Source organism: Neomonachus schauinslandi, chromosome 14 (genome assembly GCF_002201575.2).
Source record: "Neomonachus schauinslandi chromosome 14, ASM220157v2, whole genome shotgun sequence".
Lineage (NCBI taxonomy): Eukaryota > Metazoa > Chordata > Mammalia > Carnivora > Phocidae > Neomonachus > Neomonachus schauinslandi.
In genome coordinates, this window is record NC_058416.1 from 83,431,365 (window position 1) to 83,453,757 (window position 22,393).

Sequence of the window (22,393 nt, forward strand, 5' to 3'; positions counted from 1 at the left end):
AAAAAAGTATGATTATAAGGTGCTTTTGACCTAGATTATTTTTGTCAAAGACCTATAAGAAATAGTACCTTGATGTGCTAAAGAATCCCTGTCATATTTTATTTTATAAATATTTTGAATATTTACTCATGCTTCTCATTTTAGTGTGATTTGGTACTTGATGCTGCACATGAGAAAAGTATGGAATCCAGTTCGGGGCCAAAACGTGAAGAAATAATGGAGAGTATTTTGTTCAAGTGTTCAGACTTTGTTGTGGTACAGTTTAAAGATATGGACTCCAGTTATGCAAGAAGAGGTGAATTTTGATTTCCTAAATACGCTTCATGGTTTATAAGATTTATTTAAACAAAGACTCTATACATCAATTATACAGACCTTTTTTTTTTTTAAAGAAAAAATTTTTTTTTAGAGTAACCTGATTAAGACAGATGGGAATTTTAATGCATTTTTGTTGGAAAATATTTAAAACTTCAGAGGAAGAGTCCTTGGTACTTTTAGTAGGATAAATAATGAGAGTTTGTGTTCTACTAAAAAGGTTTGTAAAGAGGGGTGCCTGGGTGGCTCAGTCATTAAGCGTCTGCCTTCAGCTCAGGTCATGATCCCAGGGTCCTGGGATCAAGCCCCGCAGCGGGCTTTCTGCTCAGCGGGAAGCCAGCTTCTCCCTCTCCCACTCCCCCCGATTGTGTTCCCTCTCTTGCTGTGTCTCTCTCTGTCAAATAAATAAAATATTTAAAAAAAAAAAAAAAGTTTGTAGAGAATTTTCTACAGTTCATGGTCAAGAATGCTACAGATTATACTCAACTGAAATTTCTTGTCCTATTTGGCTTACAGTCCTTTAGTTTATAAATTTTTTTTTTTTAAAGATTTTATTTATTTATTTGACAGAGAGGGACACAGCGAGAGAGGCAACACAAGCAGGGGGAGTGGGAGAGGGAGAAATGAAGCAGACGTCCCGCTGAGCAGGGAGCCCAGTGGGGGCTTGATCCCAGGATCCTGGGATCATGACCCGAGCCGGAGGCAGATGCTTAATGAGTGAGCCACCCAGGCGCCCCTAAATTTTTAGTTTTAAAATGGTTATAAATAATGCTTATCTAGTTTTATTATGCTTATAGTTCTATAAATGTTTTAGTTTTGTGACCTGGAAATAAAGCACAGGTCTAAGGGAGAAAGGCAGAGAGCTGTGGATGGAAAAACGATCGTCTAATGAAGATGAAAAAGGTAAAGAAGTAGAACATGCATATTTTTTTAAAAAAATTCAGAGTATGGGGGGCACCTGAGTGGCTCAGTCGGTTAAGCGTCTGCCTTCAGCTCAGGTCATGATCCCAGGGCCCTGGGATCGAGCCCCACATCAGGCTCACTGCTCAGCGGGGAGTCTGCTTCTCCCTCTCCCTCTGCCTGCCACTCTATCTGTGCTCTCTCTCTATCTCTCTGTCAAATAAATAAATAAAATCTTAAAAAAAAAAATTTCAGAGTATGGGACTATGTTTTGAAAATATAAAAGGGGTGATGTAGTTATATTAAAATTTAGTCTGTTTCAAGTGTCCACTGAGGAGGGAAATATGGGAATTGCTGTTACTTGTTCAGAGAGCATACTCTATAGTGTTGAGTGTTCATAACATGTTGAAAGGCTCTTCTGGGCAATTTCGAACTTGGTTCTAAAATTCTTAAAATTGATTTTTCTGGTCAAATTCTGTAGTCCATTCTCTCTCTTTTTTTTTTTTTAATTTTTATTTATTTATTTGACAGAGAGAGACACAGCGAGAAAGGGAACACAAGCAGGGTGAGTGGGAGAGGGAGAAGCAGGCTTCCCGCCGAGCAGGGATACTGATGCGGGGCTCGATCCCAGGATCCTGGGATCATGACCTGAGCCGAAGGCAGACGCTTAACGACTGAGCCACCCAGGCGCCCCTGTAGTCCATTCTCTTGTGAATTTTAACTCACCACTGTTTTTGATTTTCATTATTCAGTCTATATCAATAGCTGTTTTTGTTGCTGTGTTTATTTTTCTACACTGTTATTGAGAAATACAAGCCACCAGAAAGTTAAAGCCATTCTCTTGGACCCGTAACAAGGTTCTCACCTATAGTTAGCTTGTTTTTTTCAGAAGCTAGCAGTGCTAGGTACCTTTAACCGCTTTGCCATGCTGAAGAAAGCACTGTGTTCTGTTTTTGTACCTTCTCAAATGTCTGTGTCTCTGATTCACAACTCTTTGTCTAAGAGTCCTTCAATGGTCCATACAAGGAAACAAGTCTTTTTTTTTTAGTTGCTGCCTTAGGAGTTGGTCTTGTTTATGCCTAGGACCACAAAATTGTATTTATGCTTATACTGTTGAAGTATTTTACTGTTTTAAACTTAAAAATTAATTTTGGATAATAAGCTGAAAGGGAAAATACAATTTCAGTTGAATTTAGTACATAACACTCTAGAAAAAGTATTGGACACAACAACAAAATGTTCCTTACTCTGTTGGGTACCAGGCCGTTTAGCTAACAGCCATTCACAGTAGACTTTGTGTTTTGTTTTTTAAAGTGAATTGGCATTTCTCAAATTTGGAAAGATAAATATTACTTGGAAATATCTATGGTATCCCATTCTTTGATCCTCTTCAAAATAATGTCTTTAAATTTTTTATTATTTTATTATGTCTTTATTTCTCAGGTCATTTTTGTTCATTGTAGAAAGCCAAGAACATACAGGTCAGAGCGACAGCTTTGACAGTGTTCAGTACACTCATAACAGGCTGGATGTATTTTGCTATATACATAAAAATACAGTTTTCTTGATGAGGATATCCCATAGTGGAGTAATTTTGGGTATTTAATTTTTCATTTATTTTATTTTTTTTTCAAGATTTTATTTATTCATGAGAGACAAAGAGAGGGAGAAGCAGAGGGGGAAGCAGGCTCCCAAGGAGCAGGGAGCCCGATGCGGGACTTGATCCCAGGACCCTGGGATCATGACCTGAGCCAAAGGCAGACGCTTAACGACTGAGCCACGCAGGCGCCCGGGTATTTTATTTTAAAGACTGTAGTGGTTTAGTGAATTATACAATTGTGTCCAGTGCATAGTATCCTGAAAATAGTATTAAATCATGTGTTTAGGATTTCAGGTCTCTTAAGCCAGGTTTTTAATACTATCCTGGCAGAAGTTGCCCTCTATAAGTATTATTTTGGAGATAATGTTAGTATACTTAGAGAAAACTTTTTTAGAGTAATTAATTGGCATGGTTCATTAATTAAAAAAATTAAGACACAATCCAGTAAGTTGGTAAAGTGAGGACACAAACCCAGCACCCACTAACCCCCAAATCATGTTTTTTTTTTAAGGTTTTATTTATTTGACAAAGCAAGACAGCGAGAGAGTGAACACAAGCAGGGGGAGTGGGAGAGGGAGAAGCAGGCTCCCTGCTGAGCAGGGAACCCGATGCAGGACTCAATCCCAGGACCCTGGGATCATGACCTGAGCCACCCAGGCACCACCCCCCAACATTATGTTCTTAAACATTGTACTATTGTGACATAAATTATGTGGTCTAATTTGTTGTTTAGCTGTGTCAGAATAAATCTGCATTCACTTTAAAGGGTTTCCCTACAAATAAAGCCAAAAGGAAACAAAATTCCTATATAATATAAATATACATATTATTATATTATTCAAGATTCTTTTTTAAATCTTTGGCTTTATTTTTTGGGAAACTTTTAAAAGTTAGATTAATATGGCTTTTAACTTCTTAATGCTGACTTTTACTGATTTTAATAAGTTTTTCTTTTTCATTTTAATGTTTTTAAAGTTGTCATATTCATATGCATATGCAAGTGAATAAGAGGCCTAGAAATAATTGATTTCTTTTTATGATCATGAATAAGTTTCATTTGATCTCTTGGATGCTGTGTATGTTACCGGATTGATTTGCGGGCCAAATGAAAAGTAACTCAATTTTGTAAGCTGTGGGTTCTTTTTGCACACCCATAATTAGACCATCAGATTATCACTGTAAAATTAGTATGTGTTTTATCCTTTATCTGAATTCCATTGCAGACAGACCTGGGATGCTCTCATTTTCATCCTGCTTCATTTTGCCACCTATTTTTTAGGGCATAAACCTGTTTTTCTCTCTGCATCTTTCTACCTTGGAGTTGGTGTATTATCTCTACTCACTTTTTACCTGGTTTCCTTTCTCTTTCCAGTGTTTCTTCATCTGCTTTTCTCCTTCACTCTCTTTCTGCTTTTTCTGTTGTTCCTTTATTCCTATTTTGCTCTTTGATTTAATACCCCAAGTCAACTACATTTTAGTTTTCTGGCTCCTTCCTTTCCTTTCTTTTTTTTCCTTTTAAGATTTTATTTATTTATTTGACAGAGAGAGGGAGAGAGCACAAGCAGGGGGAGCAGCAGGGAGAGGGAGAAGCAGACTTCCTGCTGAGCAGAGAGCCCGATGCAGGACTTGATCCCAGGACCCCGGGATCACGACCTCAGCCATAGGCAGACGCTAAACCAACTGAACCACCCAGGCGCCCCCTGTGTCTACTTTCTTATTTCATTCTCCTGCTCCTGACTTAGGCTTCTTTCTACCGTTTCATTTCCTTGGCATGTTCTCAGTCTAGAGAACAGGGGTCAGCAAACTTAAGGCCTGTGGGCCAAATCCACTCATTGGTAAATAAAGTTTTATTGTAACACAGTATGCCTGTTTGTTTATGTATTGTCTGTGGCCACTTTGATGCTACAGCGATAGAATTGAGTAGTTGTAATACTGTATGGCTTGCAAAGCCAAACAATATTTTCTGGTTCTTTATAGAAAAACATTGTCAACTCTCATCCTAGATCTTTTTTCCTACTGTGTTTGGGTTGTTAGAGCTGATCAAAAATACATACTGTACTGTCTTTGGTGAAATAACATAGAACATACTTTGTCTCTAACTCATTCTTTGACTCTTAATACTGTGTAATTTCATCTATTCCTTATTTGTGACCATTGAAATGGGATTTAGTTTGAAGAGTCACTTTTCTTTCCAGCTTTTTGTCACAATAACTGAAAAATGACAAGTGAGAAAATTAGTTATTGGGAATGGTCTCCCATCATCAACTGTCTGCTCCCTCCTTTACCTACAACTTTATCTTCCCCTTGCCATCATTACTCTCTTTCCTTTGGTTTTAGTAGATGGGATGTTTCAATTCCTCTTGAATCCCAACTTCTCCCATCATGCCCTTGACTTTACCATTCCTGGGTTCTTTCTTTTTTTTCTTTTTTCTTCTTCAAAGATTTTATCCATTTATTTGAGAGAGAGAGCAAGAACACGAGCTGGGTGAGAGGCAGAGGGAGAAGCAGGCTCCCCTCTGAGCAGGGAGCCTGACGCGGGGCTCGATCCCGGCATTCCGGGTTCATGACCCGAGCCAAAGGCAGACGCCCAGTCGACTGAGCCACCCAGGCGTCCCCATTCCTGGATTCTTGCTCTTTTATGTCACCTCTGTTTCCAGACTCTTCAACCTCTTCCTCTCCAGTTACTCCTTCCCTTTAGCCAGAAAACCTATTCAAGTCCTTCCCCTCCTGAAGAGGATTCCTTTTTATCCTGAACTCCCACTTACTATCCTGTCTTCCTTTCTTATCCAAACATCTTTTTTTTTTTTAAGATTTGATTTATTTATTTGAGAGAGAGCACATGGGGGGAAGGGGCAGAGGGAGAAGCAGACTTCCTGCTGAGCAGGGAGTCTGACATGGGACTCGATCCCAGAACCCCAAGATCACGACCCGAGCCGAAGGCAGACCCTTGACTGACTGAGCCACCCAGGCGCCCCATTATCCAAACATCTTATTAACTCTTATTCTCTATTTTTTTTTTTAAAGATTTTATTTATTTGACAGAGAGAGACACAGTGAGAGAGGGAACACAAGCAGGGGGAGTGGGAGAGGGAGAAGCAGGCTTCCCGCCGAGCAGGGAGCCCAATGTGGGGCTCGATCCCAGGACCCCGGGATCATGACCTGAGCCGAAGGCAGACGCTTAACGACTGAGCCACCCAGGCGCCCCTCTTATTTTCTATTGACTCCTCTTTGCAACATAATCTGACTTTTATGTTCACTACTGGGGAACTACCTGGAAGTAACCTCTCATTGCTAGGTCCTTTGTAGTCTTTTTCAGACTTTAGTGTGGCTTTTGACACTGTTGGTTTCATCCTCCCTCAGAAGCTGCTCTTCTGTTTTTCATGTGTTTTATTCATCATTCCTTCCCTACCCAGTCTTGGGGTTCATTTCTGTCAAAGTGCTCTTAAATGTGTGTGTGTTCCCAGTGCTTGTTTCTTTGCCCACTGGTCTTACTGCCTCTCAGTCGTTTTATAGTCTTCTAATTTCAGCAACCACATATAAGCCCACTCCCAGCATCTTTTGTATTGCCTTTATACCTTGTTGTATTATATAATTAGATGATTCTGTCTCCCTTATTAAACTTTGAGCTCCTTGTGCATGGATACTGTTTTTTGTTTTTGTTTTTGTTTTAATCCTTGGAGCCTAGTGTAGTGTTTTCCCACATCGGACAGGCACAGCGTAAATGTCTTTTGAATGAATGAAATTAGGACCTTCACATATTTTTTAAAAACTACTATTTTATACAAAGAGTGAGAAACTAGAAGTTAAATCTTATGTATACAGCCAGCCAACAAATACTTACTGAGCCCTGGAATGTGTTCATTGCTGTGCTTGTTGCTATAGACAGTACAGAGAAATTCAAGACTTAATCTATTTTGGGTCCCTTTTGAGAACTTAGTGAAACTGTATACCCTGACCCTAGAAAAAACATGCACACAGACTTTTACATTTAATTCTGTAGTGTTCACAGTTCCCTAGGGAGTTCATGTACATGTCCATGTTAAGAAGTTCTGCTCCAGGCATTTTCATAGTTGGAAATACCAAGGCACATGAAGGAATTCAAGAAAAATGGAATGTTAAAATTGGTGGCATTGAATTCCAAATAGAGTTCAGAGACATGAATTGTTGTAGTAGTTGGAGGAATTTGGGGTGTGAATGTGTTATAGAGGGTAGAGAAATAAAGTCATATAGATTATTTTATTCTGGTGTGATACTATTGTGTTCTCATGTGGTTGTCCTGTAGCTCTGATAGGGCACAGTCCTGTGAGTAACAGAGAATGAGCTCTTCTTCTTCTCTTTTTTTTTTTTTTTAAAGATTTTATTTATTTATTTGAAAGAGTGAGAGCACGAGCGGGAGGAAGGGCAGAGGGAGAGGCAGACTCCCTGCTGAGCAGGGAGCCCAACTAGGGGCCGATCCTAGGATCGCGAGCTCACAACCCAAGCTGAAGGCAGATGCTTAGCTGACTGAGCCAGCCAGGTGCCCCGAGAATGATCTCTTCTGAAGGGCATGACATTAGGAAGGCCATATCAGTCATATCTAAGGAAGAGACAAATCTCCGCAGGCTATGACTTGGAAAACCTTGAATTCTGAGGAGTCTAAATTCTTATAAATTCATTCACGGGTGGTCTTGTAGTAGGGTGATCAGGCCACAAGCCTTGCAGCTGAGGAGGCAGGTTCTTGGAGCTAAGAGTGCAAGCAGTAGGCTCTATAGATGGGCAAGCAGTGCTAATGTTGGACAGGCAAGCAGCTATAAAGCTGGACAAGTGTTCATGATCAGCAGTCTGCCCTTTGACAGGAGGGAGGATAGGCCCTGTGGTGAGTAGGCAGATGGGGTGATGGATAAGCAGGTGGTCTTGGCTGGGGGATATCCATGGAGCGGTGCAGGAAAGCCCTGTAAAGAGGTTGGCTTGGGCCTGTGGGCTTTGGACTAGTTTTTCTAGTGAGCTAGCTGAGTAATTCTGTGTTCTAATACTCTTCTGTTAAAACTTGAACCATCAGAAAGTTGACTGCCTCAGCTTTGCTGTGGGCTAGTAAGAGAAGGTTTTGTGTCCATGCTGGGGCCAAGTGGTTAGATGGAAACTCACATTTACTGAGGCCAGTATGGAGGTGGCACAGAGGTTACTGAGATTTAAAAAAATAAATAGGTATAGTAGAACAGGTGATGAAACATTAAACAGCGTAGTTGGAGGTATGCAATAGGGAAGTATTGCATGTTTATTAAAATACGATCTTTGGGGTGCCTGGGTGGCTCAGTTGTTAAGCGTCTGCCTTCGGCTCAGGTCATGATCCCAGGGTCCTGGGATCGAGTCCCACATCAGGCTCCCTGCTCAGCAGGAAGCCTGCTTCTCCCTCTCCCACTCCCCCTGCTTGTATTCCTGCTCTCGCTGTCTCTCTCTGTCAAATAAATAAATAAAATCTTTAAAAAAAAAATAAATAAAAATAAAATACGATCTTTGATTTGTTAAAATTTCATTTCTTTATATGTTTTTAGAGTATATAAAAATTCTCTGCTGTATTCTTCATGTGTATGCCAAGGTCAAAACAATAATTCTTCATTTATTAAAAACAAAATAAAAAGCAAACGAAAACCTCTAGAATAAAATAGAATTTTATTTAGATAAAATAAAAATAATACTAATAAGAGTAAGGTGGTCTGATTTAAGATATATATGAAAACTATTGATAACTGCTGGACAGCATTAATCAGCTAGATGGTTTAAAAGGAAAACGTCTTTACAAAGGAACAAGACTTAGAAGAGCATAGAAATAAGCATAGTGTTTATGAAAACACTACTGAAGGAAATAAAAGTAGATTCGACTAAATGGAGAAACATGCCATTTGAATGGAAATACGTAACACTGTAAAATTGTCCTTTTTCCTCAAAGTAATCACTAAAGATAGTATCTCTGTTTTTGTAGAAAGTGACAAAATGATTCTAAAATTTATAAGATAGTACTTATTAAAAGAAGAATTTTAGAAATTTTTCTACAAGAGTCATGAAGGAGGACTTGCCCTACGAAACATTAAAATGGATCAGAATTAAACCATAGTTGCCATAGTGGCAAAGAATAGAGAATCCAAAACAGATAAAATTCATATGGGTATTTTGCTAATAATATGATAAAGATAACTCTTTAAGTCTGTAGTAAAGGTGGATTATTTATTTATAAAATGATGTTGGTACAACATTTGGGGGGAATTAGATGCCTGCTTCATACTCACCACCAAAATAAACCCTAAATGGCTAAAAAGAGAAGTATTAAAAAAAAAAAAGCTTACATAGAAATTCCAGAGGAAATCTATGAAGGAGTTTATAAGCATGACCACCAAAGCCAAAATTCATAATATAAAAGACTGAAATAGTTGAGTATAAAAAATTAAAGACTTAGATGTGTCCAAAAGTACCATAAATTTTAGAAGACATGCTACAAACTGGGAAAAAACGAATAAAAGAAGTTTTTCAAATGGCCAGTGAACATATGGAAAGGTAGTCCACCTCACTAGTAATCAAAGAGATGTAGTTTCAAAGCAATGGAATATGATTTTTATTTGGTCAGCTTGCTGAATGATAAAAGTGAGCAAGATTAATACTAGCCCATGATAGGGAATCAGAAAACAACTTACACTCTGCTAGTCAGGACAGTTTAAGCAAAAACAAGTAGCATTTTTGAGCTCTTCTGGTAGGTAATTCAGAGGAGTCCAGGAAGCCGGTTTACTTGGCAGCAGTGTAACAATGCTAGTTTACTCAATTACTGTCTGGTTTTAGTTTTATTTTTTCTCTTGCTCTTCACAGACTCAGTGAAGTCCTATGAATAGCACGTATATTAAAAGTAGTAATAGGGGTGCCTACTGAGGTGGCTCAGTCGTTAAGCGACTCGACTGCCTTCGACTCAGGTCATGATCCTGGGGTGGAGCCCCGCATCGGGCTCCCTGCTCGGCGGGAAGCCTGCTTCTCCGTCTCCCACTCCCTCTGCTTGTGGTCCCTCTCTCGCTGTGTCTGTCTCTGCCAAATAAATACATAAAATCTTAAAAAAAAAAAAAAAAAAGTAATAAAGCAGGGCAGTGAAGGAATGTGGATAAATTGTCTGCATTTTAATTTCTTTTCCATTTGACTACTTTTTTACCCAGATTAGTCCTGGCAGAGAGTTTTAAGGGAGTATGTGCACTTGAACAGTTGTTCTTCTAATTTACATAAGAAAAGAACAGTCTGATTTGTAAAGTGTTCTACATATTTGCCAAGGAAACAGAAAGGTGTTTGTACAGCTGTAAGAATTGGAATTAATTTTATTTACTAGCTTTTTCTTAACCTAGGTCTCAACACTTTGCTATAGAATTAAGAGTAAGTTGTAAAAAGAATATTGTATTGGCTAATGGTATTGGCACTTCAGTTCCTAAATTCTGTTTTTTGTTTCCTGAACATTTCTGAATTTACTTTTTTCCCCCTAAATTTTCAACAAAATCACTTTCTTTCCATTTTCCCTTCTCTAACTTTTGAGATGAAAACAGTTACCTTTTATTAAGAAAATTGCTCTAGTAATGATTAGACCCATTGACCCATTTCATTCTTTCTGATGGTATAGACTAAGACTCCCCCTACCCCCTCAAAATGGGTTCTGAACCAGGAGTCTAATGGAAAGGCTGAAAACAGAATGTCACCTCCTGATACCCTACAAAATATCTTTCTGTTGGCATCTTTGTTAGAATTTCTTCTCATCTCTTTTGGAGATAATATAGGAAATAGAAATCTAACATTCTCTGGAATCTGTCACCTTGGTGGGGGTTTTTTTGTTTTGTTTTTTGTTTTTTAAGATTTTTATTTATTTGAGAGAGAGAGGAGAGAGAGCACAAGCAGGGGAGAGGGGACGAGAGAGAGAAGCAGGCTGCCTGCTGAGCAAGGAGCCCGATGCGGGACTTGATCCCAGGACCCTGGGATCATGACCTGAGCTGAAGGCAGACGCTTAACTTAACCATTCAGGTGCCCCTATCACCATGTTTAAGTAAATCAAGCCTCAAAAGTGGGTTTCCATTTTTCTCTTGTTCTGTGTGTTATATTAATCTGGCTTTGCTGTAGGATTTGGTGTGCATTTGATTCTGTGGAGTCTTGGCTATTGATCTTCATTTAGATCTTCTCACAGAAATCTAGTTTGCGGGTTTAAGGTTTTTTGTTTTTTTAAGGTTTTATTTATTTGAGAGAGAAAGTGAGTTGGGGAGGAGCAGAAAGAGAAGGACAAGTAGACTCCATGCTGAGCGCAGAGCCCAACATGGGACTTGATTCCATGACACTGAGATCATGACCTGAGCTGAAATCAGGAGTCGGATGTTCAACCCACTGAGCTACCCAGGTGCCCCTGTCGGTTTAAGCTTTTACTCCTGATACTTGGTTGATTTTTAAGTCTTACACAGCGGTATATTAAATGGGAAAATTTCTAAAAAAAAAAAAAAAAAGTAAATTTTCTGAAAATTTTAGCTCAACTTTTAATTTTGCTAATTTAGATTTTAAGAAGATTGCTTCTCAAATGTTATATTACTTCCAGTGTTTTCATGTTATATGCTGGGTTAGTAAAAATAAGAGGAAATAGTTTATCTTAAAAATATTTTGCCTGAGGGGCGCCTGGGTGGCTCAGATGGTTAAGCGTCTGCCTTCGGCTCAGGTCATGATCCCAGGGTCCTGGGATCAAGCCCCACATCGGGCTCCTGGCTCAGCGGGGAGCCTGCTTCTCCCTCTCCCTCTGCCTCTCTCCCTGCTCATGCTCTCTCTCTCTGTGTATCTCTGTGTCTCAAATGAATAAATAAAATCTTTAAAAAAAAAAAAAATATTTTGCCTGAAGTTTAGAGAATCCAATATGTACATTTTTCAGAGTTTATTAGTAAGGAAAATAAGAACTGCTTTTTCATATTTAAGTTGGGTATATTTTCCTCTGAGGGATTTTAATATTATTTCATCATAGTACTGTAAAATATAATTTTATATAAGAATATAAGGTTTCTTCATCATTAATGCATTTTGACACAATTTGGCGCTGTCTAAATAGAGCTACTAACTCTAAGCACTTTATTTAAACTTTTGGTCAAATATTGTAGCATGAAAAGCATTTATAAGGCCATTTATTGTGGAAGGCCTATATCCTGTGCACTTTCTAAATGGTGCATTGATTCAGATTATCCTGTTTCCTACGTATACTCTAAGCTTACCTATTGGGCTCCATAAGTGGGATAGAGACACAAATTGAATTGCAAGCTGTATTTTTTTTTTTTTAAGATTTTTAAAAATTTATTTATCTGAGAGAGAGAATGGGAGACAGAGAGCATGAGAGGGGGAGGATCAGAGGGAGAAGCAGACTCCCCGCCGAGCAGGGAGTCTGATGCGGGACTCGATCCCGGGACTCCAGGATCATGACCTGAGCCGGAGGCAGTCGCTTAACCAACTGAGCCACCCAGGCGCCCGCAAGCTGTATTTTTAACAAGAACAGTATTTGGGGTTTGCTTTTCCACATCTGTTGATTCTTTCCAGACTTTGGTCAAAAGGATACCTAGGTCAGATGTCAGAGAAGAATAAAAGAAAACGATTTGAGTGTTTGGTTTGATTCTAACTAGAAAACCATAGTCTGTTTTTTAATATTTAATTTATTTTTAACACAGCAGGTAATGTGTGGACTGAAACTGAAGACTCCCAACATGATATACTGTCCTTTTCCTTGGAGCAACATCTTGCTCAGGAAGGAATTTTTTCAGATGGCTTACTGTGTTTCAAAAAGCCCATTATTGCTGCTTTCCCTCCACTGTATTTGCACTTTTGAAGCTGATGTCCTTTATAGATCCTTGCCTACTGCAGCAGTTCTGACAGCCTCCATCTCAATTTTCTTGCTAAGGTTCTGTCATTTCTTACTTGAGTGGTAATAAATTTACTTTGAGTTCTAGGACTCAGAAGTTTTTTTGGAAATCACAGTTAAAAAATAAGCACTGTTCTAGGCTGTATTTGTTGTCAGAGAAGAGGGAATAATGACTTTTTTTTTTAATAGTTGCATATAGCTATCAAGGAGAAAAGATTCCCCCCACCCCAACCCCGGTCTTTTTTTTTTCCTTCTTAAAGGCTGCATTTTGAAATCGTATAGACTTCATAAAAAGTATGTTGCTGTACTTTTAAATGGATGACATCCCTTTTGAGTCTTTCCAACGTTGCTCTTAAGCAATGTAGTCTTTATTTCCAAATGACTAAATGATGTCAGATCCCAGAAGTTACTTACATCCACAATAAAATCTTATTAAATATAATTTTCTCTTAAAGGGATTTAGGAATTTGAGGCTTCGTAGCCTCGAAGTTTTTTTTTTTTTTTTTTTTAAAGATTTTATTCATTTATTTGACAGAGAGATAGAGAGAGAGAACAAGTAGGCAGAGAGACAGGCAGAGGGAGGGGAGAAGCAGGCTCTCCGCCGAGCAGGGAGCCCGATGCGGGGCTCGATCCCAGGACCCTGGGATCATGACCTGAGCTGAAGGCAGCCGCTCAACCAACTGAGCCACCCAGGCGCCCCCGTAGCCTCGAAGTTTTTACGATTTTGCCATTTGGTGGTCATTTCAAAAGAGATACAGCCTTAAGTTATCCTTTTTTTTCTTTTAAGATTTTATTTATTTATTTGACAAAGCGAGAGAAGGAACACAAGCAGAGGGAGAGGGAGAAGCAGCCTCCCCGCGGGAGGAAGGAGCGGATGCAGGGCTCAATCCCAGGACCCTGGGATCATGACCTGAGTTAAAGGCAAACACTTCACTGACTGAGCCACCCACGCACCCCTAAACTTTCTTCCTCCCATCTTCCTTCAGGCAACCACCAGTTCTGTGTTTAGCATTGTTTTTTGTTTTATTTTGTTTGTTCATTTTTTTATATTCCACATGTAAGTGAAATCATATATATATATATATATATATATATATATTTTTTTTTTTTTCCCCCTGACTTACTTCACTTAGCATAATGTCCTTTACATCCATTCTGGGTATACTACATTTTATTTATCCATTTATTAGTTGATGGACATTTCAGTTGTTTCTACTTTTTTTTTTTTTTAAGATTTTATTTATTTCTTTGACAGAAACACAGAGAGAGAGGGAACACAAGCAGGGGGAATGGGAGAGGGAGAAGCAGGCTTCCCGCTGGGCAGGGAGCCAGACATGGGGCTCGATCCCAGGACCCTGGGATCATGACCTGAGCCGAAGACAGACGCTTAACGACTGAGCCACCCAGGTGCCCCTGTTTCTACTTTTTAATTGTTAAGAATAATGCTGCTAGGATCATTCGTGTGCTGATTTTTTTTTTTTTAAGTAGGCTCACGCTCAGTGTGGAGCCCAGTGTAGGGCTTGAACTCATGATCCTGAGATCAAGACCTGGGCTGAGATCAAGAGTCGGGTGCTTAACCGACTGAGCTGTCCAGGCACCTCCATATGCTGATTTTTGTGTGGACATTATGTTTTCATTTCTGTTGGGCATGTACCTAGGAGTGGAATTGCTGGGTCATATATGGTAACTCAAAGTTTAACCTTTCAGGGGAACTGCTAGGATGGTTTTTCAGAGTGGCTATATCATTTTACCATCCCATCAGCAGTGTGTTAGAGCTCCAGTTTTTCCGTATCTTCATCAGTAGCTGTTGTCTATCTTTTTGATAATACTGTCCTGGTGGGTGGTTGTGAAGTAGCACCCATGTGGTTTTGATTTGCATTTCTGTAGTGATTAATGAATCTTTTCATGTGCTTATTGGAGATTTGCATATCTTCCTTGGAGAAATGTCCTTCGCCCACATTTTAAATTAGTATGTCTTATTATTGAGTTGTAAGAATTCTTTTTTTTTTTTTTTTTTAAAGATTTTGTGTATTTGGGGCGCCTGGTGGCTCAGTTGGTTAAGCGACTGCCTTCGGCTCAGGTCATGATCCTGGAGTCCCGGGATCGAGTCCGGCATTGGGCTCCCTGCTCGGCAGGGAGTCTGCTTCTCCCTCTGACCCTCCCCCTTCTCATGTGCTCTCTGTCTCTCTCATTCTCTCTGTCTCACATAAATACATAAAATCTTTAAAAAAAAAAAAAAGATTTTATGTATTTATTTGACAGAGAGATAGTGAGAGAGGGAACACAAGCAGGGGGAGGAGGGTCAGAGGGAGAAGCAGGCTTCCCGCCGAGCAGGGAGCCCGATGTGGGGCTTGATCCCAGGACCCTGGGACCATGACCTGAGCTGAAGGCAGATGCTTAACGACTGAGCCACCCAGGCGCCCCTGAGTTGTAAGAATTCTTTAAATATTCTGGATACCACTCATCGCCTTATCAGACACGGTTTGCAGATATTTTTCCCCATTGTGTGGGTTATCTTTTCACTTTTTTTGCTGGTGTCCTTTAAAGCACAAAAGATTTCAATTTGGATGAAGTTCAGTTTATGTTTTCTTTTTTCTTGTTTTTTCTTTTTGTGTTGTATCTAAAAAAGTTGCTTACTCTGAGATTATGAAGATTTGTTCCTTTGCTTTCTTTTAAGATTTTTATTGTTTTAGCTCATATTTATTTTTTTAGCTCTCATATTTATGTGTGTAATCCATTTTTAGTTAAATTTTGTATATAAAATGTGAGGTAGAGCTCCAACTTAATGGTGTTACATGTGGATATCTACTTGTCCAAGTACAATCTGTTGAAAAGACTGTTCTTTTTCCATTCAAATGTCTTACCACCTTTGTTGAAGTTCATTTGACCATAAATGTAAAGGTATATTTCTGTACTCTCAGTTATAGCCTATAGATTTATATGTCTGTCCTTCTGTCTGTATTATTCTGTTTTGATTGTTATACTTTTTTGTGTTTTTTTTTTTTTTAAAGATTTTATTTATTTTAGAGAGAGTTTGGGGGAGGCGCAAATGGGGGAGGAAGAGGGAGAGGATCTCAAGCAGACTCTGCACTGAGTGCGGAGCCGGATGGAGGGCTCAATCTCGACCCCGAGATCATGACCTGAGCTGAAACCAAGAGTTGGATACCTAACTGACTGAGCCAGGTGCCCTTGATTACTGTACCTTTGTAGTAAGTTTTGAATTCAAGTGTTGGTACTCCAAGTGTTGTTTGTTTTTGTTTTTTAAGATTGTGTATTCTGGGTCCCTTGCATTTCCATGTGAATTTTAGGATCATCTTGTCAGTTTCTGGAAAATGATAGCTGGGATTTTGATAGGGATTATATTGAATCTGGAGATCATTTTTGGGAGTGTTACCATCTGAACAATGTTAAATCTTCTAGTTCAAGCACATGGTATATCTTTCCATTTATTTGGTCATCTTTAATTTTCTTCAGATATTTTGTAGTTATCAGGGTATAAGTTTTATACTTCTGTTGATCGCTTTATTCCTCCGTATTCCTTTTTTTTTGTTGTTAAAAATGTTATCCAAAATGGAGTTTGCTATTGTAAATGTATTTTATTTATTTATTTTAAAAAAGATTTTGCTTATTTATCTGAGAGAGTGAGAGAGAGCACGAGAGGGAGGAGGGTCAGAGGGAGAAGTAGACTCCCTGCTGAGTGGGGAGCCTGACATGGGGCTCAATCCCAGGACCCCAGGATCATGACCTGAGCCAAAGGCAGATGCTTAACCAACTGAGCCACCCAGGCACCCCTATTGTAAATGTATTTATAAAATTTTTTTTTTCATTTTCGGATTAGAGCAGTATTGTTTTTTTTTTTTTTTAAAGATTTTATTTATTTATTTGACAGAGAGAGACACAGCGAGAGAGGGAACACAAGCAGGGGGAGTGGGAGAGGGAGAAGCAGGCTCCCCACAGAGCAGGGAGCCCGATGCGGGACTCGATCCCAGGACCCTGGGATCATGACCTGAGCTGAAGGCAGTCGCTTAACCAACTGAGCCACCCAGGCGCCCAGAGCAGTATTGTTTTATAGTCTTTATTATCTAATATAAATCTTTCTTTTGACTCTTATTAGTAGGATAGGCACTAAACTTTGAGCTTAAAGTGAGAATATGCTTTGAGCTTGTCTGCTCTGCTATGTGTTGCTGATTCATTAATTTTCCACTGATAGTACCATTTATGCGTAGTCTGCTTTGTAAAATACATTTTCTGTAATAATCAGAACAACTTTGTAATTAATATTTTGGCAGAGTCAGATTTTTATCGTGTTTCAAAGTAACAATATTTAATGAAACAACTTCTGGAGATGAAAGCAAAAACTTTCTTTCCTTTGAAGCAAATGATAAATTAGAATGGTAATTCATTAACATTGGACACATGAAATACCTATTATATAGATAGAGTCTTAGAGGCTTTATGTAACCTGAGCTGGATTTATTATTTAATTTTTTTAATTTTTAATTTTTTTTTTAAAGATTTTATTTTTTGACAGAGAGAAAGAGGGAACACAAGCAGGGGGAGTGAGAGAGGGAGAAGCAGGCTTCCTGCTGAGCAGGGAGCCCGATGAGGGGCTCGATCCCAGGACCCTGGGATTATGACCTGAGCCGAAGGCAGACGCCTAAGGACTGAGCCACCCAGGCGCCCCATGAGCTGGGTTTATTCTTTTAGCTCATAATACACTTCCAGACAAGAGTCACATCTTTCTCATCCATCCTTGTTCTTTATCTGCTTGTAGGAAATAACATAGACACAAGGATTATTTTGGTTTCTGTTTGGGAAGAAAGTTGTTGTTTGCTTCCTTTTACCTTGCTTTCTAAAGTTTTCCTTGGTGATGTTACATCCACATTCTTTTTTTATTTTTATATGGAACGCTTCATGAATTTGCGTGTCATCCTTGCACAGGGGCCATGCTAATCGCTGTATCACTCCAATTTTAGTATATGTGCTGCTGAAGGCAGCGCGAGCGCTACATCCGCATGCTTTTCTTCCTCTCTGTTCTTGTTCCTGTGATAGTTTGTATCCAGACATTACTGTAATCTCCTAGTTAACTTCCCTCATTAGCACAAAGAATTTTTTTTTTTTTTTTTAAGAGCGAGGTGAGAGGGCTGAGGAGAGGGAGAGAGAGAATCTCAAGCAGGCTCTATGCCCAGGGGCCTGATGCGGGGCTCGATCTTAACACCCTGAGATCATGACCTGATTCTAAATCAAGTAGCACGCTTCACTGACTGAGCCACCCAGACACCCCAGCACAAAGAAATTCTTAAGCATTGCTTTTATTATATCATCTCATTTCTTGTTCAAAAATCTACAGTAGCCTCTGTTGCTTACCAAATAAAGTTGGGATGCCATACCTTGGCATTCAGGGCCCTTCCCAGGGTATCTTCTCTTTTTCAACCTAAAATCTCATTATTCCCCCAATATTGATCTACTTCTTGACCCAAGGTGGCATTTTCTGTATGCTAGACATTTCTGTCTCTATCTTTGAGCTTGCTTATCTTACTGCTGGATTTACTCTCTACCTTAAATACCTTCCTTCCTTCCTAGAATTTTAAATACTTTTCTAGGGGTGCCTGGGTGGCTCAGTCCTTAGGCGTCTGCCTTCGGCTCAGGTCATGATCCCAGGGTCCTGGGATCGAGCCCCGCATCCGGCTCCCTGCTCGGCGGGAAGCCAGCTTCTCCCTCTCCTGCTCCCCCTGCTTGTGTTCCCTCTCTCACTGTGTCTCTCTCTGTCAAATAAATAAATAAAATCTTCAAAAAAAATACTTTTCTAAAACCAAGTCAAACCTCCTTTCCTCTTTAGAGTTTTCCTTGACCTTTGCAGCTCACTGTGGTCTGTTTTTATTACCTGCACCAATGGCTACTAAAATTTACAACATTTTCTTTTTTTTTTTTAGTTTTATTTAATTTTATTTTTTTAAAAGATTTTATTTATTTATTTGAGAGAGAGAGAATGAGAGAGAGCACATGAGAGGGGGGAGGGTCAGAGGGAGAAGCAGACTCCCTGCCGAGCAGGGAGCCCGATGCGGGACTCGATCCAGGGACTCCAGGATCTCGACCTGAGCCGAAGGCAGTCGCTTAACCGACTGAGCCACCCAGGCGCCCACAACATTTTCTTTTTAGCACAGAATGGTTTGTTTCCTCCTGCCCCCATTTAAGTCTCATGCTGAATTCCAGTTACAACAAGGTAGTGGTGAGGGAGGAAAGTTGGGAGGGGGGTGTCCTAGAACCTTAACTTACTCAGCTTTCTTTTTGTCTGCTGTGAGGTACCCCTAAGAAATCATAGGGTTACATGGAACACAGTCGGAGAGCCAGCTGTCTTCCTCATGTCCTGAATACTCAGCATTACAAAGCAGTGTGTGACTTTTTTTTTTCTTCTAATGCATTATAATTTTCTGCAGTTTAGAAACATGTTTATAGAACTAGGGATGTGTATTCCCCATGGTGTCTAGCATAATGTCTCACGGATAGTAGGTACCCAGCATATATTTATTTTTCAGTTAATATTTTAAAATTTTTATGTTTTTACATTTACTACATTCCAATCAGGACAAAACTGTTTTTTCTTTCTTTCTTTTTTTTTAGATTTTATTTATTTATTTGACAGAGAGAGACACAGCGAGAGAGGGAACACAAGCAGCGTGAGTGGGAAAGGGAGAATCAGGCCTCCCACGGAGCAGGGAGCCCGATGTGGGGCTCGATCCCAGGACCCTGGGATCATGACCTGAGCCGAAGGCAGACGCTTAACGACTGAGCCACCCAGGCGCCCCTGTTTTTTTTTTTCTTTTCTTACATAGACATATTGCCATAGATGATTAAAAACTGTAATTACTGGGCGCCTGGGTGGCTCAGTTGGTTAAGCGACTGCCTTCGGCTCAGGTCATGATCCTGGAGTCCCGGGATCGAGTCCCACATCGGGCTCCCTGCTCGGCAGGGAGTCTGCTTCTCCCTCTGACCCTCCCCCCTCTCATGTGCTCTCTCTCATTCTCTCTCTCTCAAATAAATAAAATCTTTAAAAAAAAAAACAAACTGTAATTACCACTCATTTTCAGGAAACTCAGGAAAGCAGTTACTCCTAGCCAAATCTAACAACGGCTTTCCTACAACATGACATATTCAGAGTATAGTTTTCTTACAGAAGATTGCTTCTACTAAACATTTTAATATCCTTTTAAAGTATAAAAAAACAAAGTCCCAAGTGTTAACTTTAAAAATAAGGCCCAAATGATGCTTATATAAGTGAGAAAAGTCAGAAGCCTAAGTAAGGGAGTTAAGTATAAAAGCATACCTACATACAGGCTGTTTGAAATTCTTTTAAAATAATTAATTTGCCTTAGGTATTGTGTATGTTGGAAATGCATGCATTTTTGGATTTATATCTATGTATACAGCATATTCGTCTGCGAAGAATAGTATCGAATGAGCTTTTCCTGAGTTCACTTTGAAACCTAAGATTAAAAGATACCATACCTTAGAGATTAATTTATTTCATTTTTGTGCTAACCAGGGTAAAAACAACCTCCTTTCTGCTTGTGGGTCACGAAACTCATTTTCCTTGTTCAGTGCCCAAGAGGCAAAGGTAGGATTAATTGGTTTTTCTCTGAAAAAATGACATCCTTTTCTATTAAGGTAGGAAATTTTTAAAAAAGATTTTCTTTCTTTCTTTTTCTTTCTTTCTCTTTCTTTCCTTCCTTCCTTCCTTCCTTCCTTCCTTCCTTCCTTCCTTCCTTCCTTCCTTCCTTCCTTCCTTATTTCCTTCTTTCTTTCCTTCTTTCTTTCTTTCTTAGAGAGAGAGAGAATCCCAAGCAGACTGCAGTGTGGAGCCCAATGCAGGCTCATTGCGGGGCTCGATCCCATGACCCTGAGATCATAACCTGAGCCAAAACCAAGAGTCGGTCACCCAACCGACTTTGCCACTCAGGTGCTTGCAGGAAATTATTTTTAAATTACTTAAAATTTTGTATGAAATTTAGGAATGCAGGTGATTGACTTTTTGTTGTGTTGGTCTGTCCTATCTTGTACAGTAGTGTTAGGTGTCAGGTGACTGCTGCTCACCAGTGTGTTCTGCTTTATGTTAACCTCTCCAAATACCGGAAAGTCACAGTTTTGCCACTTTGGGCTTTTATTTTATTTACGCAAAAGACTTCTTCTCTTTTCTCTTCTCTTCTCTTTCTTTCTTTTTTCTTTTCAGAGGGAGAATGGGAGATGAGGGAGGGCAGAGGGAAAGGGGGAGAGAGAATCTCCAGCAGTTTGCGCTGACTGCGGAGCCCGGTGTTGGGCTCAGTCTCAAGACCCTGAGATCGTGACCTGAGCTGAAACCAAGAGTTGGAGGCTTAACCAACTGAAGCACACAGGCGCCCCCTACACAAAAGACTTTTTTTTTTTTTTTAAGATTTTATTTATTTATTTATTGGAGAGCGAGCGAGAGAGAAACAGCATGAGAGAGGAGAGGGTCAGAGGGAGAAGCAGGCTCCCCACTGAGCCGGGAGCCCGATGTGGGACTCGATCCCAGGACCCTGGGATCATGACCTGAGCCGAAGGCAGTCACTTAACCAACTGAGCCACCCAGGCGCCCTACACAAAATACTTTTAAAGACAGGTGTTTGGTTGAGAATTTCAGCTGCTGGAACAAGAAGAGATTACAAGCAGGATGACTCTGTCACTTGTTTTGGGGGGGGGGGGTACAGGCACTGCAGAAATAGATCCTGGTTTCCTGTCCTACCCTTCCGTCTTTGAAGTAGGAGGAGCTATGTTTTGTTTTTAATAATTTATACTAGCTCTTCCCAATTCATTCTCTCCCCAAAATTTTCGAGGTAAAGGAAAAACCTTGGGACTGACTTTTTATGGATCTAACTTCAAAAACTTGAATTTTGTGGTTATATAATATCATCTCCATGGTGTATCAAATAACTACTTGCAGCATTTTAAATATTAGGTAGTTCTGCTTGATATGCCCAGAATTAAAATTAGAAAGTAGTTACGGTCCGGGTGCCTGGGTGGCTCAGTTGGTTGAGCGTCTGCCTTAGGCTTGGGTTATGATCTTGCGTCGGGGCGTCAGGCTCCCCACTCGGGGAGCCTGCTTCTCCCTCTCCCTCTACCCCTGCGTCCTGCTTGTGCCCTCTCTCTCTCTCTCGTGCTCTATTTCAAATAAATAATCTTAAACAAAATACCGTCACTCAGTATGTATAGTATCTACTGCTGCATTGTTTCGTAGGCAAGTGCTGTTGTGTGGTATATTTTATAACTGTAACTTCTTGGTATTTAGAACAGAAGGGTATTAACCTTTGGAATGCATTCAAGTTTCCCATAGTTTTGTGGCTGATACCTTCAAATGTTTTTGCAGTGGTAAATTTTATAATTCTTGGGTTGGTCATTTGGAACAGAACACTGTTCCTTTGGAAACTTGAGTCTCCTAAACTCTTCTACTTCATTTCCATCTTATTTTAGCAGTCTACTTTCGTGACTTTGTCATCATTTATAACTGCTGCTCTTCCATGATGCCTTCCAAGATCTCTGACCATAGCCAACTTAGCCTTTACTCTTCTACTCACTTTCCTCTTGTCTCTTACAGGACTCTCTGACCGTTCCCTGGCCTTCTGGTTTTTTGTTTTTGTTTTTTAATATTTTATTTATTTATTTGACAGAGAGAGACACAGCGAGAGAGGGAACAC

The 22,393-nt window shown here is 39.8% G+C and overlaps 1 protein-coding gene and 1 non-coding gene across 5 annotated transcripts in view; one reads left to right on the forward strand and one right to left on the reverse strand.

Moving 5' to 3' along the window:
* Positions 1-22,393, forward strand: part of ATXN2 (ataxin 2) — a 140,269-nt gene that overhangs the window by 35,938 nt on the left and 81,938 nt on the right. For all 4 annotated transcript variants that reach the window (XM_044921143.1, XM_044921144.1, XM_021698630.2 and 1 more), the window contains one exon: positions 145-295. In XM_044921143.1, coding sequence (XP_044777078.1) covers positions 145-295 — 151 coding nt within the window. The remainder of the gene's footprint in view (positions 1-144; positions 296-22,393) is intronic.
* Positions 17,583-17,686, reverse strand: LOC123326662. Its single transcript, XR_006541237.1, has one exon. It is a non-coding gene; the product is annotated as a U6 spliceosomal RNA (small nuclear RNA).